This window comes from Pagrus pagrus, assembly GCF_965226575.1.
Source record: "Pagrus pagrus genome assembly, chromosome: 14".
In the NCBI taxonomy this organism is placed as follows: Eukaryota; Metazoa; Chordata; class Actinopteri; order Spariformes; family Sparidae; genus Pagrus; species Pagrus pagrus.
This window is the reverse complement of record NC_140198.1, coordinates 30,347,306-30,365,729: the sequence shown is the minus strand read 5'-3', so window position 1 is coordinate 30,365,729 and position 18,424 is coordinate 30,347,306. Positions and strand designations below refer to the sequence as shown.

The 18,424-nt window shown below is 40.7% G+C and overlaps 1 protein-coding gene across 2 annotated transcripts in view; it reads left to right on the top strand.

Annotated features, from left to right (window-relative positions):
- LOC311269845 (RAC-beta serine/threonine-protein kinase-like) overlaps positions 1-18,424 on the top strand; it is a 27,050-nt gene extending 8,626 nt beyond the window's left edge. For both annotated transcript variants that reach the window (XM_084374312.1, XM_084374313.1), the window contains exons 8-14: positions 4,818-4,886; positions 5,020-5,142; positions 6,285-6,413; positions 13,765-13,979; positions 14,063-14,150; positions 15,864-15,966; positions 16,124-18,424. In XM_084374312.1, coding sequence (XP_084230438.1) covers positions 4,818-4,886; positions 5,020-5,142; positions 6,285-6,413; positions 13,765-13,979; positions 14,063-14,150; positions 15,864-15,966; positions 16,124-16,203 — 807 coding nt within the window. In that variant the 3' untranslated portion in view covers positions 16,204-18,424. The remainder of the gene's footprint in view (positions 1-4,817; positions 4,887-5,019; positions 5,143-6,284; positions 6,414-13,764; positions 13,980-14,062; positions 14,151-15,863; positions 15,967-16,123) is intronic.

Genomic DNA, 18,424 nt, shown 5'->3' with positions numbered 1-18,424 from the left:
CTACTGAATAGACTGTTAGAATTTGTATTATGGCAAGAAAAAAGCAGCTAAGTAAAGAAAAACGAGTGGCCATCATTACTTTAAGAAATGAAGGTCAGTCAGTCCGAAAAATTGGGAAAACTTTGAAAGTGTCCCCAAGTGCAGTCGCAAAAACCATCAAGCGCTACAAAGAAACTGGCTCACATGAGGACCGCCCCAGGAAAGGAAGACCAAGAGTCACCTCTGCTGCGGAGGATAAGTTCATCCGAGTCACCAGCCTCAGAAATCGCAGGTTAACAGCAGCTCAGATTAGAGACCAGGTCAATGCCACACAGAGTTCTAGCAGCAGACACATCTCTAGAACAACTGTTAAGAGGAGACTGTGTGAATCAGGCCTTCATGGTAGAATAGCTGCTAGGAAACCACTGCTAAGGACAGGCAACAAGCAGAAGAGACTTGTTTGGGCTAAAGAACACAAGGAATGGACATTAGACCAGTGGAAATCTGTGCTTTGGTCTGATGAGTCCAAATTTGAGATCTTTGGTTCCAACCACCGTGTCTTTGTGCGACGCAGAAAAGGTGAACGGATGGACTCTACATGCCTGGTTCCCACCGTGAAGCATGGAGGAGGAGGTGTGATGGTGTGGGGGTGCTTTGCTGGTGACACTGTTGGGGATTTATTCAAAATTGAAGGCATACTGAACCAGCATGGCTACCACAGCATCTTGCAGCGGCATGCTATTCCATCCGGTTTGCGTTTAGTTGGACCATCATTTATTTTTCAACAGGACAATGACCCTAAACACACCCCCAGGCTGTGTAAGGGCTATTTGACCAAGAAGGAGAGTGATGGGGTGCTGCGCCAGATGACCTGGCCTCCACAGTCACCGGACCTGAACCCAATCGAGATGGTTTGGGGTGAGCTGGACCGCAGAGTGAAGGCGAAAGGGCCAACAAGTGCTAAGCATCTCTGGGAACTCCTTCAAGACTGTTGGAAGACCATTTCAGGTGACTACCTCTTGAAGCTCATCAAGAGAATGCCAAGACTGTGCGAAGCAGTAATCAAAGCAAAAGGTGGCTACTTTGAAGAACCTAGAATATAAGACATATTTTCAGTTGTTTCACACTTTTTTGTTAAGTATATAATTCCACATGTGTTAATTCATAGTTTTGATGCCTTCAGTGTGAATCTACAATTTTCATAGTCATGAAAATAAAGAAAACTCTTTGAATGAGAAGGTGTGTCCAAACTTTTGGTCTGTACTGTATATTGGATAAATATCCAATTGTTGTGAATCGAGCGATATTGCTGTGTGGAGGTAACAACGTCAGTGAGACAATAGTCTCTCTCTCATGTCTTTAAACAAACCTGTCCTCCCAGTCCAGAAAAACAAAAAAATCACCAGTGCAATTCATTGCAAACGACTTGAGGCCTTTTTCAGTGGTGAGAGATGTGGGTTTTCGTCACCTAATGAAAACAAATGATCCACATTACATTCTGCCCTCTCATACATTTTTCAGCAGCCAAGTTATTCCTGACTTCTATGAAAAGACACACAAAGCCATAGAAGATAAATTGGCTAAAACACAAACGGCTAGTAATTATTTTTCTTTTTATTAGGCCAGTAGTCAAGGCTCAGAGGCATTTTTCACATTTGAAAGTGTTTTTATTTCTATATAAGTATATTTATTTGACACAATACAATACACCAGAAATATAAAATGCTTTTTGTTGTTGCTAATAAGCAAAATTAACAGAGAGTTTTGGATAGAAATATTGTAGCTTTTTTTTTCCTCCTTCACAAAAAACAAATATCGAACCAAAACTATGATACATAAATCGAGGGATATATCGAAACATGGGCGAACACAGTATTGTTTGTAATTTCATTTTTGCTTATATAAGATAATGAGTTCAACATTTGACAATTTAAAATTAATGCATTATTATTTTTTATTTATCATTTTATTTTGTATTTAATTATTTTTTTAAGACCCTACCTGAACCAGAATTGTCCAAGTTGACAATCACCACCATTGTCCTTATATCAACTTGATAAGTCAAATTATTTTATGTGCCTGTGGTTTTTGCCTTTCATCTATGCATATTTAAAAGGAAAAAATACAAAACATTATTGCTGATGTTTTTTTTCCTTACATAGTTGATGAAGTTTCTCAGTCATCCAGGTCATGGTAATTCTAAGTGTTGTATCACAGGCAACTGGACTTGTTTCAGTTTCTTGAAGACGTTTCACCTCTCATCCAAGAGGCTTCCTCAGTTCTAACTAACTGGAGGGGAGTTGCAGGCTTTTAAACTCTGTGTGGGAGTGTCCTTACAGAGTCGTTAGGGCCACTTGTGGGTCGCTGACTCAACCAGCCTTCGTGTGGGTTGCTAGGGCTAGGTGAGCCAAGGTGTGAATGGTTGTTAAGCTGTCTGGGGAGGGAACTCAGTACTGCATTGTAGGTGGATGATGTGTAATGTCATAGGCCACCTCCTCTGTTCAAAGATGGCCGTTCCAGTTTGACATAGATGGATTCTTTTACTCCTCTTTCAAACCATCTGTTTTATACATATCCAAGCACTTAGCCAGTATCCTAGTTCATTTGGTCAGTAACACTCAACACCACATCAAAAACTCACAGGATTTCGCCAACAAGGTGAGAGAAATAACATCAACAACCATTTGTGCCTTACTTGACCCAGGGTTTCCCCCAGTGTAATGTAAAAGCCTGGCGGCCCGCCAGGCTAAGCATCGTTTATTTGTTTATTCAAAATAGGTTTGTATACATCAGTAACAAAGTTGAACACGCAATGGCGACATCTTATGGTCAACACGTTGGACTATTTCTTCCAAAGTTGGACGAACAAAGGCAGAGACTTTGAACCAGCTGGTTCACCTGTTGACCAGGAATGCAGCGGCGCAACATTGGCTGAGAAGGCTGCTCTGCAGCGGACGACGAGCTAGCATCCATATGAGGCAGCTAGCTAACATACTGTGTTAGCTCGTCGACTCGTCCGCTGCAGTGGCAGAGCAGCCTTCTCCTTGCCGCGGTGGGAAACATAGAACCAGCGGATTTAATCAAAATTGGTTGGTGGACCCGAAATTCAGTGGGTGGCTGTACTGACCAATTACTACGTGAAAATATTAACAATATTAAGTGCGCTAATTTCACAGTGGTTTAGTAGTAAAACGCCGTTATTAAATTCAGCGTTAGATACGCTGTGGCGGTAGCTGTTTTAATAAAGTCAAAGTTTCGGTTTTAGGTATGTTTTGCCGAGTCTGTCGCAGCCACCGCCAGCGGGCAACAGGGATCCTCGACCAGAGCTTTTATTGAAGCTCCTTGCACTACTTACAGTATAGGCAAGATGTGCTAAACGCTCATGTTGGGTCTCTCCACCATCGCACCAGCATCAATATGGCAGCAAGCAGAAGCACATGTAAACAATGCCACATTGTTTCAAATGTAAATATGTCACTGATTATAATGAAATATCTATTATGAAATATCCAATAGTTAGCTTGCACTGTTTTCATGTTGTAGGCTTGTCAATCGCTGCAGCATTCGAGCCAGTATTTAATACGAAGCATGAAGCTATAATTGGTGATTTAAAATGCCTTCACTGGCTCCTAAAGCACGTGTTGAACAGTACTTAAAGAGTGGTGCTTTTGTGAGACTATCTTGGTGCTTAAATATTGTCAATAAATGTATTAAAATAACACGATTACATTGATTATTACAGTAATTTTTTAAAATTTCCAGTCACCTTTTAACATTGATTTACAAAAAAATGTAACAAAAAAAAACATGCTTCGCGCTGGTGGGCCACCTTTCCAACCTACCACCAGGCTTAGCAAGTTTTTTGGGGGAAACCCTGCTTGACCTCTGTCTGATGACAGGCTGTGCCATGGGCTCACCAGTGTCCCCAATAGTGGCCAACCTCTACATGGAAGAAGTTGAGAGCAGAGCCTTGATTACCTTCACAGGAACTGCTCCTAGCCACTAGTTCAGGTATGTGGACAACACCTGGGTCAAAATCAGAGCAAGGGAAGTGGAAGCCTTCACAGAACATATAAAGAATGTGGACAAGTTCACATGGGAAGATGTCAGAGGAGACTCCTCAGGTCAAAACTCTGCTGTTAACTTACATCTAAAGGAGAAAAACATTCCTTTGAGGAAAGCAATGTAAACATCTTGGCCAGAGAAGCGAGTGGTTTGAAAGAGGATTAATGGAATCCATCTATGTTGAACTGGAACGGCCGTCTTTGAACAGAGGAGGTGGCCCAAGACATTACTTATCACCTACCTACAATGCAGTACTGAGTTTCCTCCCCAGACAGCTTAACAACCATTCACACCTGGGCTCACCTAGCCCTAGCAACCCACATGAAGGCCGGTTGGGTCAGCAACCCACACGTGTCCTTAATGACTCTGTAAGGACACTCCCACACAGAGTTTAAAAGCCTGCAACTCCTCTCCAGTTAGTTAGAACTGAGGAAGCCTCTTGGATGAGAGGTGAAACGTCTTCAAGAAACTGAAACAAGTCCAGTTGCCTATGATACAGCACTTAGGACCCTTACATAGGATTATGAAAAATGGTATGACTTCCTTTTTCCATCACCCTTTCCCTTCCCCTTCAATCATCAACATTAACATGACAGCCCTATTATTGTCTTCAGTATTCCTGAATGTAAACAGCCAGTATTCAGCTCATTTGATCCATATGACACACATGATTTCAACAGGTTTCTTTTTCACCTGTTGGTAGAGAGTTACCCTGAAATAGTGTGATGCATGCATCCACTATTGCCACTAATGTGATTATTTTCTTCCTGCAGACACTAAAATATGCCTTCCAAACCCACGATCGACTCTGTTTTGTCATGGAATATGCCAACGGAGGCGAGGTGAGACCTCACATATACATGTCACCATCACATGGAGATTGTGTCACTCGGTGTTAACTACTTGCTTGGCAAACTTAAACAGACCTACTCTAACGGCTAAGTATTTGACTCCATCTGCTCTTGCCTCTTTCAGCTTTTCTTCCACCTGTCACGCGAACGAGTGTTCACAGAAGACCGGGCACGCTTCTACGGTGCAGAGATTGTGTCAGCACTTGAGTACCTCCATTCACGTGACGTTGTTTACCGCGATCTGAAGGTAAATGTTAGTATGGCATTCATCTGAAATAGTCTTACAGGGATTTATATCATGACTTCAGAGAAGGTGCTCTAATGAGTTTAACTTTTAGGTTTTACCAGGACATGTTCATCAATTGCGTCAATATGACAGCTTCAGTTGAATAGAGTTGAAGCATTTAATAGCAGTTGTCGTCATTATTGATTCGATGATATATCAATCAAAGCTAAACTTCTGGCTGAAATGGTATTCTTACTTACCTTGTTTGTGAAGTATAGCAAGTATCTACTTTAAAAATAGCTGAGGTGTAATTTCCATGATCCAAAATCAATGTTCTTTATTGTTCTATTTTGAGATGTTCATTCCATAAAAGGGCATGACTTGTGAAATGTATTCTTGTTCAGTTCTTTCCCTCTTAAATTCAGATGTAGTTAAGAACTGACAGAAACAATTTACATCTAGCTCCAAGTGGAATCAGCATATCCTGCTGAAGGGAAATGCTCCCATTTAAAGTCTGAAAGTGTCATCAGTCACACAGTGTATGGGCAGACTTGGTCCTGTTTCTAAGTACCCCTTCAGAACTACAACAGCATGAGTAAAACTTGTTTTTTCAGCACTCATTGCTTGTAGAAAGCAGTGTAATCTGCACAGCTCTCTACTCTCAGCATCAAATGTTTGCCCTCTGGAAGAACTCAACAGTTATAACTAAATCTTATTGGGACAATTCAGCATGTAACAAGCCAAAAACTTCCAGTCTTATAACATCTCAGCATAGTGCAGAGCTGGTAAGCAGGTGTCACTGATTGTTTCCATGGACCATGGGTCTCAATAGAATGGCTAACTTTTTAGGATTAAAAAGTCTCTATTTCTTCTTAATCTGTCTAACTTCCATTAGACTAATCTAAGAGTAAAACTAAGACTGGCCAAACACTACAGTCTAGTCAAAAATATCTTTGTGAAACCTATCTATTTTTAATTGACAGCAACAAATCTCAGCACATGCTCAAGGAATTCTTGAGTATTGAGTATTGATCAATGATCCCATGAAAGGATCCATTATGTTTATTAAAAAACCCAATGAATTCAAATCCCTGAAACTGTTATTATATCCATGATCATTGGGCTCATATTAGATGTATGTATGTTATTTTACTCTCTCTCAGTTGGAGAATCTGATGCTGGACAAAGACGGCCACATCAAAATCACTGATTTTGGTCTTTGTAAGGAGGGCATTACCCCTGATGCTACCATGAAAACCTTCTGTGGAACTCCTGAATATCTGGCACCTGAGGTATGGAACTGAAACTAACTGGGTGTCACATTAATTAATTAATTAACTAACAAACGCAGTGTTTCCCACAGGTTTTAATGATGGGTGGACCATAGTCCCAACGGGGGGGCATGCTTCCCTGTGACAAAATTTTGCATACTTTAAAGTTAAATGCATCAATCTGGTGCACTTTGGGAGAACAATTAAGAGGCTATGTTATAAACAACAAATATTTAATTAAATAAGTAAAACAAATAAAAAATGTCCTATTGATCAGTAAACTGATGGTGAAGTTGAATAAATAGTGTAGCTGGAGATCATTTGCAGCTTTTCCATCCACATATGAATGTATTTTAATCTGGCCTCTGGATTGGATTGTTAAAATTCTGGAAACATGAGCTGCTAGAGAGAGTTATGTGTGTTGTTTTCTGCCGAAATCATTTTCACATTACACGAGTACCGAGTGAGAGGCAATGTAACTTATGGGGCCTCACTGTGTGGGTGTTTGTGTGTGAATATGTGTATATTATATATATATTACGGTTTGGCATCTCTGGTGTAAGGCCGATACCATACGTATCTTTATACACTGTCAACGATCTGATGCATTAAAGATACATACGCTGATCAGCCACAACATTAAAACCACTGACAGGTGACGTGAATAACATTGATCATCTCATCACAATGCAATGTTCTGCTGGGAAACCTTGGGTGTTGGCATTCATGTGAATGCCACTTGACACGCACCACCCATCCAAACGCTGTTGTGGACCAAGTGCACCCCCTCATCACAACACTACCTGATGGCAGTGGCCCCCAAGCAGGACAATGTGCCCTGACGCACACAAACAATGCTCAGGAACAGCTCGAGGAACACAATAAAGGGCCCAAGGTGTTGACCGGGCCTCCAAATTCCCCAGATCCCGATCTGATCGAGCATCTGTAAGACGTGCTGGAGCAGGTTTGATCCATGGTGGCCCCACCCCCCAACATACAGGACCCAGAGGATCCACTATAAAACGTCCTGGTGCCAGACACCACAGGATACCCTCAGAGGTCTTAAGTCCATGTCTTGACAGGTCAGAGCTGTTTTGCTGCACAAGGGTAACCTTCACAATATTAGGTAGGTGGTCATAATGTTATGCCTGATCGGTGTATGCAGCAACAACTGATGCGATACGATTCGCTGCTGCTGTAAACAAACATCAGTCTCACTGTCATGATAACAGTCATGACAGTAACATACAGTAGCTTAGCTGTGGTAAGAATTTGCAAACAGAAAAAATATTTTAAGAATCAAAGGAAAATGAGGCCATCCAGAATATTGCACAACTGCACATTGGTCAGTCACCTTCAGTTCACTCCACACTAAATTTAACACACATGTTCGACTTTAAGGTTTTTCTCCAGGAATATTAGTTGATCAACATGATCAGAGTGAAGTAAACTGCACTGTGCTGTAACTATGTCACCAGCAGTGCTAAACACTCTTCCAGATGGTACACTTGTTGCTGGGATGGGCATGTAACTTTTTGCCAAAGCTGAAAGCAGTGGAAGATCCACTTCCACCACTGCAACACATCCTCACCCAGGCTTAAAGAATCCTTCTCTCTGTATTTTAAGATTTCCTCCTTAGCTCTCTCCCTTATGGTCTTCACTGGTGCTCTTGCAGTGAGAAAATCCCCAAACATCTGGTCCATGGATGTCTTTCTTCTTCGGAGGGGCATCATCTACAGAATGGAACAGAAGAAAGGCTCATCAGTTGTGCTGAAAAAATATTTCTGCCAATACTACACTATGAAATTAAATTATGACATACATAACAATAAATAGTAATATAACACATGCATCTTCACACCAACATAGTTTTATCATTTTTGGCACTGTTTCCAACAAAACGAACCGGTGTCTATTAGCCCTTTTTGCACAGAGACTCCACATTATCAGCGCAACGAACAACAAGTTGCCAGAGACAGTAATTACAAAAACACAATAGTGGAAGGTGACAAACACACGGTGAGTTTAAGTTTTTTGCTCTAAATCACGTCACATAATAACTGCCATTCAGCTACGAGAGCTGCCTGGCACTGCTGCCGGGGAAAGATGCTTTTCGGGCAGAAATGTGACGAAGAGTTGGTATGGATGCTGTATTTTTTCCTCATATAAGATGCTGAAGACACTACCTGTACCACATTGCTGTTGTTTGGTCCTGTAACTTTGCTTTGTGGGTTGAAGTGTGGGTAATTTCTCTTTTATTTGATGAGTGAAGGATCTGTTTAGCTGTCAGTGTGTGAACACCATCAGACCGACACACCCCTTATGCTGGCTTTTCCATTCACACAGACGCCGTCTCGCCTCTCTGATACTACCTCCGGAGGCGACTCAGAACCACAGCGAAACTGTCCTCCCTCTCCGCATCTGTGACTTTCACACAGACAGCGAGGCGGAGTATGGGCGCATGATTCCTGCACTGAAAGGGCAGTGTGAATGGGGCTTTTGTGTGGGCTCCTGTCACCTTGTGTGTCAGCTTCCTGGTCCTCATTCAGTTTGTCAGCAGCCTGGTCCTCATTCAGCATTTCTGTGTCACTGGCCCCTTCCTGACAATAATCAGTGCAACACAGAGACTAGCAATCAGATTTCCTTATTTAAATTAAAATGGCATCTAAATAAGACACAAGTTAATATGAGTGAGAGTGAGTTATTTAATTTGACGCATTTTGCTCAGGATGTGCATTCACAGTATATTATAATGTTTGTATGTATGTATGTTTATTTATTTATTCTAGGCAACAGTCATCATATGCATTACATTATATAACTAATGCAAAAAATGCATGCACTATTGCTCATACAAGCTAATAAATGCTAGTTTCTAGACAGAAAAATAGTATCACTAGTGATGGTAATCTTACTGAACATGTTCATCTTACCTCTCCATTAATCTGTACCACCTCTGCTGTCATCTTCATGGATATCATGTCCTTGGCTTCATTGTCATCCAGGAAATCCAGGTCTTTGAAGCGTGAATCAAGTGCAAAGGCATAGTGGACATCACTTCAGGCTGGAAATGCCTCAGCAGTTTGGCCTGGATTGGGGCTATCATTGAGATGGTGGGGTTTTTCTCCTCGCTGAGGAGTGTGGTTGCCACTTTCAGAGGGGCCATCAATTTGATGACCTCTAGGATCAGTGTCATGTCATCCTCTGTCAGACTGACCATAGCTTCTCCCCTCTATGTCTTCCTTGACAGCAGGGTGTTCAACACCGCAGGCTGCTGTTCCCAGAAACGCTCCAACATATCAGTGGTACTATTCCATCTTGTGGTTGGGCAGTTGTAACTGGGTCTGTATTTCACATAGAATTTCAGTTGCTTTTGGGCTTTTGTGAAAAAAAGTGACCAACTTCCTCACTTGTCTAGGTTTCAGGGCTTTTTGCGATGCCATATTCAGAGCGTTGTCTGTGACCAATGCTGGGTTCTTGTCTTCAATCTTCCACTCACTGCAAACGTCGTGCAGTAAAACTACTAGATTATTCCCCATGTGAGCCTTGGTGAAAACTGGTCTGCAGAACATGGTTTTCTAAAACGCACTAGTCATCGATTTAGTGTACCCTGACTGTAACATATGATTGAGTGCCGCACGATATCCAGCCATCCACGCTTATTGTAACTATGTTGGCATTGCTCAATGACTTGGCTATCTCTCGTCTTACTTTGTTGTATAGCGCAGGGATTTGTTTCTCTGAGAATAGCTTCTTATTTGGTATTTTGTACTGAGGTACAAGACATGTAGGAGGTGTTTGAAGCCTTTGTTCTCTGTCACTATATAAAGCTGGATATCTTTACAAAAACTGTTTGCCAGCGGGGCATGGAAAAAACTTGCAATACTTTCCTTACCACTCTTGGGGGTAGTAACACTGGCTGTTGATGAATACGAACCTTAGGCGGGGGATGCCACTTTACTGACAGATGCCTCCACGGTCACCCGTGTCGTCGCTTCAGGTGTGTAATAAGGTTAGTTGAACTGCCTGTGTACCTAATAGAAGCACTTAAATGCATTTTGCAAATTGCATCTGACTTTTCAAGTTTCCCGTCTCTCTTGTAAAACCTGTAGTGTTCCCAAACTTGGGATAGTTCACAGGTAGGTATATCTGCTCAACGTTCGCCATGGTTGTTGTGCACAACCACAGCACACGCAATGCTACACATCCGCGGTGCACACAATACAAAGCATCCGCGGCACATGCAATACTATACATCGCAGCATGTTAACATAAAGTAAGGTCCAATTTAGGAGGAATCAAAGTATCAAATATGTAATTGTTTGGGTCGGTCACATTTCTAAACAAGTTAATTAAGGATCTAATAATCAAATAGATTGGATTTTACCAATGCAAACATTTAATAACCGATGCATCTCAATTTCTTTTCAAAATTGCATCTATTCACAGCTGCTCTACCGATGCACTCACATCGTGCCCGTGTGTGTCCGTGTATCAATACAAATCGGTTAATCTTACCATCCCTAGTATATGTATTTGCTATATATATATATGCTGTATACATGTAAATATATATATATATATATATGTATATATATATATATATATATGCTGTATATATGTAAATATATATATACAGTACAGACCAAAAGTTTGGACACACCTTCTCATTCAAAGAGTTTTCTTTATTTTCATGACTATGAAAATTGTAGATTCACACTGAAGGCATCAGAACTATGAATTAACACATGTGGAATTATATACTTAACAAAAAAGTGTGAAACAACTGAAAATATGTCTTATATTCTAGGTTCTTCAAAGTAGCCACCTTTTGCTTTGATTACTGCTTCGCACACTCTTGGCATTCTCTTGATGAGCTTCAAGAGGTAGTCACCTGAAATGGTCTTCCAACAGTCTTGAAGGAGTTCCCAGAGATGCTTAGCACTTGTTGGCCCTTTCGCCTTCACTCTGCGGTCCAGCTCACCCCAAACCATCTCGATTGGGTTCAGGTCCGGTGACTGTGGAGGCCAGGTCATCTGGCGCAGCACCCCATCACTCTCCTTCTTGGTCAAATAGCCCTTACACAGCCTGGAGGTGTGTTTGGGGTCATTGTCCTGTTGAAAAATAAATGATGGTCCAACTAAACGCAAACCGGATGGAATAGCATGCCGCTGCAAGATGCTGTGGTAGCCATGCTGGTTCAGTATGCCTTCAATTTTGAATAAATCCCCAACAGTGTCACCAGCAAAGCACCCCCACACCATCACACCTCCTCCTCCATGCTTCACGGTGGGAACCAGGCATGTAGAGTCCATCCGTTCACCTTTTCTGCGTCGCACAAAGACACGGTGGTTGGAACCAAAGATCTCAAATTTGGACTCATCAGACCAAAGCACAGATTTCCACTGGTCTAATGTCCATTCCTTGTGTTCTTTAGCCCAAACAAGTCTCTTCTGCTTGTTGCCTGTCCTTAGCAGTGGTTTCCTAGCAGCTGTTCTACCATGAAGGCCTGATTCACACAGTCTCCTCTTAACAGTTGTTCTAGAGATGTGTCTGCTGCTAGAACTCTGTGTGGCATTGACCTGGTCTCTAATCTGAGCTGCTGTTAACCTGCGATTTCTGAGGCTGGTGACTCGGATGAACTTATCCTCCGCAGCAGAGGTGACTCTTGGTCTTCCTTTCCTGGGGCGGTCCTCATGTGAGCCAGTTTCTTTGTAGCGCTTGATGGTTTTTGCGACTGCACTTGGGGACACTTTCAAAGTTTTCCCAATTTTTCGGACTGACTGACCTTCATTTCTTAAAGTAATGATGGCCACTCGTTTTTCTTTACTTAGCTGCTTTTTTCTTGCCTTAATACAAATTCTAACAGTCTATTCAGTAGGACTATCAGCTGTGTATCCACCTGACTTCTGCACAACACAACTGATGGTCCCAACCCCATTTATAAGGCAAGAAATCCCACTTATTAAACCTGACAGGGCACACCTGTGAAGTGAAAACCATTTCAGGTGACTACCTCTTGACGCTCATCAAGAGAATGCAGAGTGTGTGCAAAGCAGTAATCAGAGCAAAAGGTGGCTACTTTGAAGAAACTAGAATATAAGGCGTATTTTCAGTTGTTTTACACTTTTTTGTTAAGTACATATTTCCACATGTGTTAATTCATAGTTTTGATGCCTTCAGTGTGAATCTACAATGTCAATAGTCATGAAAAGAAAGGAAACTCATTGAATGAGAAGGTGTGTCCAAACTTTTGGTCTGTACTGTATACATGTATATATGTATATATATATATGTGTATATATATATATATATATATATATATATATATATATATATGTGTGTATATATGTGTGTGTATATATATATATATGTATATATATATATATGTATGTTTTTGTATATATGTATGTCTATTCATAAAAAAGAGAAATACAGATTTTGATAGGGGTGTGCATTGGCACTGCCCTCACAATTCGATTCGATTACGATTCACAAGGTAACGATTCGATTCAATTTGATTCTATGATGCATTGTGATGCATCAAAATTCTACTGCACACAACAAGGCAAACTTTTCATCAGTCATGAGGCAATACAAGCAGTCAGATATAACTTTTTTTCAAGTAGTAAAGTCAAGTGCAACTATTCTCAACAAAACAGCAGCTTAGCAGCTTTAAGACAATGACAATTATATACCTGAGATGAGATTCCTATCTGGCAATCACGTCAGCTGCATACAACAAAATATCAAGATGTGAAAAACATTGTAATGTAAACCAAAAATAAAGTGTGTAGGCTTAGCCTACTACCAAATTTGTGCAAACAACTTCTTCCGTCTGAGTTCAACATCACCATAATCAACAATCCGTTTCAGAGTGAGGAAATGTATAGTTTGACCTAAGCCTACATCATAACTTCTCACTGTTCAGCAGGGAATTTCAAGGTTCTTGTGTAAGAACACAAGCTGATCGACCAGAAAATAAACAGTGAGTGACATAATCGATTATGGCACGTTGCCGCAGGGGCGAGGCCAGGGGGGGAAAGGTTAGGACGATTCCAAGGGCCCGGCACTGACAGGGGGCCCTTTGAGGGGCTAATAATATTATCTATCTTGAATATTTTAATATGTCATGGGGCCCAAGATTTCTGGCGGCGCCCCTGCGTTGCCGCATCGATGCTGAATCGTGCATGCCCCGCATTGCGATGCATCACCGAATCGATTATTGTTGACACCACTAGATTTTGATCAGATAAGTGTACAGTTCAGTGATGTGTACCAAATATGAATGCATGTTCAAGGCTGCAAATTCAATGTCACTTCTTACAACCATTGTTTATAATTCTTAATCTGGTAAATATCTGTTTCTCAGGTCCTAGAAGATAATGACTACGGCCGGGCAGTGGACTGGTGGGGTCTGGGTGTAGTCATGTATGAGATGATGTGTGGCCGTCTGCCTTTCTACAACCAAGACCATGAGCGTTTGTTTGAACTCATCCTCATGGAGGAGATCCGCTTCCCCAGGAACTTGTCACCCGAGGCCAAGTCCCTGCTGGCTGGTCTTCTCAAAAAGGACCCCAAACAGAGGTATTTGACCAGACTGATCATGTGTGTATACTCCTTCTGGAAAACCAACTTAAAATCTTACATGAACTTGTTTGGGGTGACAGGTTAGGTGGAGGTCCCGATGATGCCAAAGAAGTAATGAGTCACAAATTTTTCATCACCATCAACTGGCAGGATGTGGTACAAAAGAAGGTAAGACTTTTATTGCTTTTCCACCAAAATTAATGGGTCTACACAGGCTTTTTAAACGTGGGTACACCCCATTCCCACGTCCCGCAGGCAAGGCAGCCCGCCTGTGATTTTTATCTGAAGTGTTATGTTGTATCACTGACATCATATTTCACTTCACGAATACTACGCCGGAAACAGTTGTAACAGAAGAGAAACAACAAGACACCCATTGTGAAAGAAGCGTCTATAAAACGGTGGATAAATTCTTTTGAGCGTCACAACCCCTGTGAAATGACTCATTTCACTATCATAATTTCAGCCATTTGGTCCAATAACATTTGCATAGTCTAGAAAAGTAGCACGATTAAATTATTTTATCCCCCTTCAAGTTAGCCGGGTGCTAAACCGGAAGTTAGGCAGCTTGGTCTGAGATCTAGGTATTTTCATAGCCGGAAGTCGAGCTTTTTTTGTAAACACCACTGAGCAGCTTTCATTGGAATGAATGGGACTCCAACTCCAACACTGTCCACTTATAAAACGTCCTTGAATAGACCACATCCCAAATTCCTGTTTTTATTTACGCACTACCACCAGATGTTGAAAATGCGTTCGTGCAGCAGAATTTAGCGTGTTCACCCAGATCTTACGTTTGAATCAAAGCCAAGCCAAGGTGATAAAAACCCATGTCTACTGCAGAGTCAATTGACCCGGTTGTAAATGCAGAGTTTACACATTCCCATTGCACACAAAAGCCCAATCTTAGCAGGTTTAAGTGGGATCTTTGACCAGTGGAAAAGGGGTATTAAAGAGACTAGAGGAAGTGAAACTAAAGTTTGCTTTATAGTCACAGAAATGGAGGATGTCCTGGCTGGCTGCCTAGTCAGCCTTCATATCAGAGATTTGAGACACTTCAGTCAGGCTTAGATAATTATTGTCTCACCGTCAGTCGCTTTTAGCTGAAATGCTTCCATCTTGAAAGATGGTCTCAGGCTTGTGAACTAAGCTGCTAGAAATGTAAGGTACAGAAAAACAATACAATAAATTCAAATCTATAAATCAGATTTAAAAGAAAGTGTTCTTTTCTACCATTAGATGATATCTTTGCCATATTTTAGACATGTTTGTTTTTTAATTTAAATGTACTTTGAATACATATCTACCACCAAATACAATATGATTTTTTAATTCTTATTCTCTGTTGAGAGAGTGGTTATGTTTCCTTTGTGTCATCTGATGGTGGCAATATTTCAATATATATCAAAACCTAAACAAAGAAAAGCACTCAGCAGATATCCTGCATTCTCTTAGTGCGACTAAGAGAGCTAGTGGACTTGTTTCTAATAAATACATTTTCATGAGGATACCCACGGTATTCTGCTTCCAAGGCTTGGTTGGTTCCAACAGACTGAGTAAACAACAATGGTGCAAAGTTGTCATGATAAACTTAACACTAACAACAAAATTACCCTGTCAAGTGTTGCCATGTTTTGTTATATTTATGTTGTGAAAAATGAAAGGTTCTCAAGGAAGTGTCGGTAAGAGATGATACGGCCCTGATCTGCACCCTAGTGGATCTATCATTAATATTTCAGGTATGCACAAACTACACAGGTAGTATGTGCACAATGCCTCTTGTGGATCCACAGACTCATGTCTACATATCTTAATCCTATAAATTCAGTATGTTCCCAATTTAATGGCTAGTTAACCAATCTTTTCAACTTGCTGTCTCAGCTCACCCCACTCTTCAGACCACAAGTGACATCAGAGACGGATACCCGATACTTTGATGAGGAGTTCACAGCGCAGACCATCACACTCACTCCTCCAGACAAGTGTAAGTATCCTCTGACTGTAGCTGTAGAGCTTTCAGGTCTGGACAAAGACATTGTGTGAGTGCAGTGTGGCAAGGCCTGATCCACTACTGACCATGATCGAGGTGCATTTTCTTGGCTATAATGTGACTAGTAATTTCTGCGGTTTTGTTCTTACAGATAACAGTCTGGACTGCGAAGACCCCAGCCAGCAAGCACATTTCCCGCAATTTTCTTACTCTGCTAGCATAAGAGAGTGATCACATCTCTCTCAACACACATACACACACACAATGCATGAACACCTTGACCACACTGACCATCCGTTACAGCTGTAAATTGACCAGAACCTCCAACCTTTAATGAGGTTCTGGTCCTTTCAGGATCTAAGTGCCTCAGCTGGTGGCCGTACTGTTCTATAGAAACCCTCTTTGTCCACACTACGGGCAATGCCTTGCCACACTGGCTGAATGTATCAAACTGGATTTCAGTACCTCACAAAGTTGTCAGTACAACTCAAAAACAAAATCAAGACTCTGTGTGTAGCGCCTTCAGGTGGCCTAACAACTACTGCTGCTTTTTCAGACTCTAAACCACCAATTGTTTTTAACTCTCTTCTTTTTTTTGGTCTTACAAGAAGCCATACAGTCCTTTATGATGTTTCCAAGTGCTCTTCTTCAGAACTAGCTGTTACTACTGGTAATAAACAGGTTTGTTGAGGGAGGAAGCGGGGCAGTTTGTTGGGTGTTTATCTGTAAGGTGTGTGTGTGGATTTTTTTTCTTTTTTTGGAAAAACAGGGCATCAAATCCTGTCATAACTCTATGTCATCAGTTTATTCAGAGTGCATCTGTGAGAACATGAGGATTTGTGTGAGTCTTAATACAATGCTAACCCAATATGCATCAGGAACAAGGTATGAATTGAAAACACATGATGATCAAAGTGTCTCTGTGGAGGACAGCTTTGACAAAGTGAAATGTGAGGTGTTGGAGATAGAGGCACTCCTTCTAAACTGTATGCAATGAAGACTGGGAATACCTTTATGCACATCTCTATTGATCAGCAAAGAAACACACCAGCCATGTGATTTAAGAGGCTTAATAAGCATTTAGTAATTTATAGCATACATATTTTTCATCCCAGATGGACATGTTCATAATGTAGCGAAAGCTTCCACAATTGGTGTCAGGGGCTTTTTTTTATTATATATATTTTTTAATTTATTTTAAATTTTTATTTTAAAACCTTACCAAAATGTGTTCATTGCACTAATTATGAAAACAGAGATACCAGATGTTGGCTTGAAAATTGCAGTCAGATTCATAATCCTGCTGACCTGTTCTGTGATCATACTTACATCAACATTTGGCCAGTTTTAGACTATTTAATTTGACAAAGTTCTTGTATGGCTGCTTGTGTTAAGGCAACATTTAGTATTTGAGAACTTTGGCTTTGTCCTTTTTTTTTTTTTAGTTCTGTTAAATAAGAAAAACAAGTAGAAATCCTCAAAAAAACTGTCATTTTGGTATTTGCACTGAAACTCAGGTGTTGTACTGGCAATACTTTCGGAAAAAGAACTTCTTGTAATAGCACCAAACTGAAGTCATTCTACTTTGTGAGAACATGTTCATATTTGGAGAGTCATTCTTTGCATTGAGCGCTAATTCTCTAATATTTCCAAGTCCATGTCATAACATAGCTTGGTAACTTATCAAAGTATTCCTTCCTCAGATCATAACTCACCAACTCATACTTAGCATAGTGGAGACTCTACAGGTTTGTGGTTTTTGCTAATGGTTGTTTGCACATTTTAATGTTCTCCTTGCCATTGTGTGTCTGTTATCTTTTTGTCAATCTTAATGTTTTTACAGTGTTTCAGTGCATCCAAACAGCTTCTGCTGTTCAGGCTTGAATGTGCCTCTAGATTTCAATCGACCAGGGAGCTGCGTACATCAAGAGCATGGTCCATTGTGAGATTTTGTGTTCAAGTGCAATTGTGATTTGCATGATTGTCTTCAGTGTTAATTTTAGTTCTCCCCATCTATGATTTAATCACTGCGCAAAATTAAATGGTAACCATGAGGGGTGAACCGTTAACATTTACAATACTGGGTGTTACATTGTACATGAAAATACACCCATATTGTATTGGTGCTACTCTGTTGAGTCACTGGTATTAAATAAAGAGCTAGTCAACTTCCAATTGCTTACAGATCCTTCTGCCACATATGCTGTTATGAAATAATTTCCGTTATATTTGTAATGTCTTGTTTCTTTTGATTTACTTATAAACTTCTTTTCCCTCACCCTTCCTGTACCCTGAACCTTCATCACTCAAATTAAGAAAATTCATTATGGTTGAAAGAAATGTGTGTTTTTTTCAGTTACATTATTCTTATCAAACAATTCATTTCTATTTGTCTGTGAAACTTATTCTGAAAGACAATGATCGAATACACGTTTTTAATGGTATAAATACA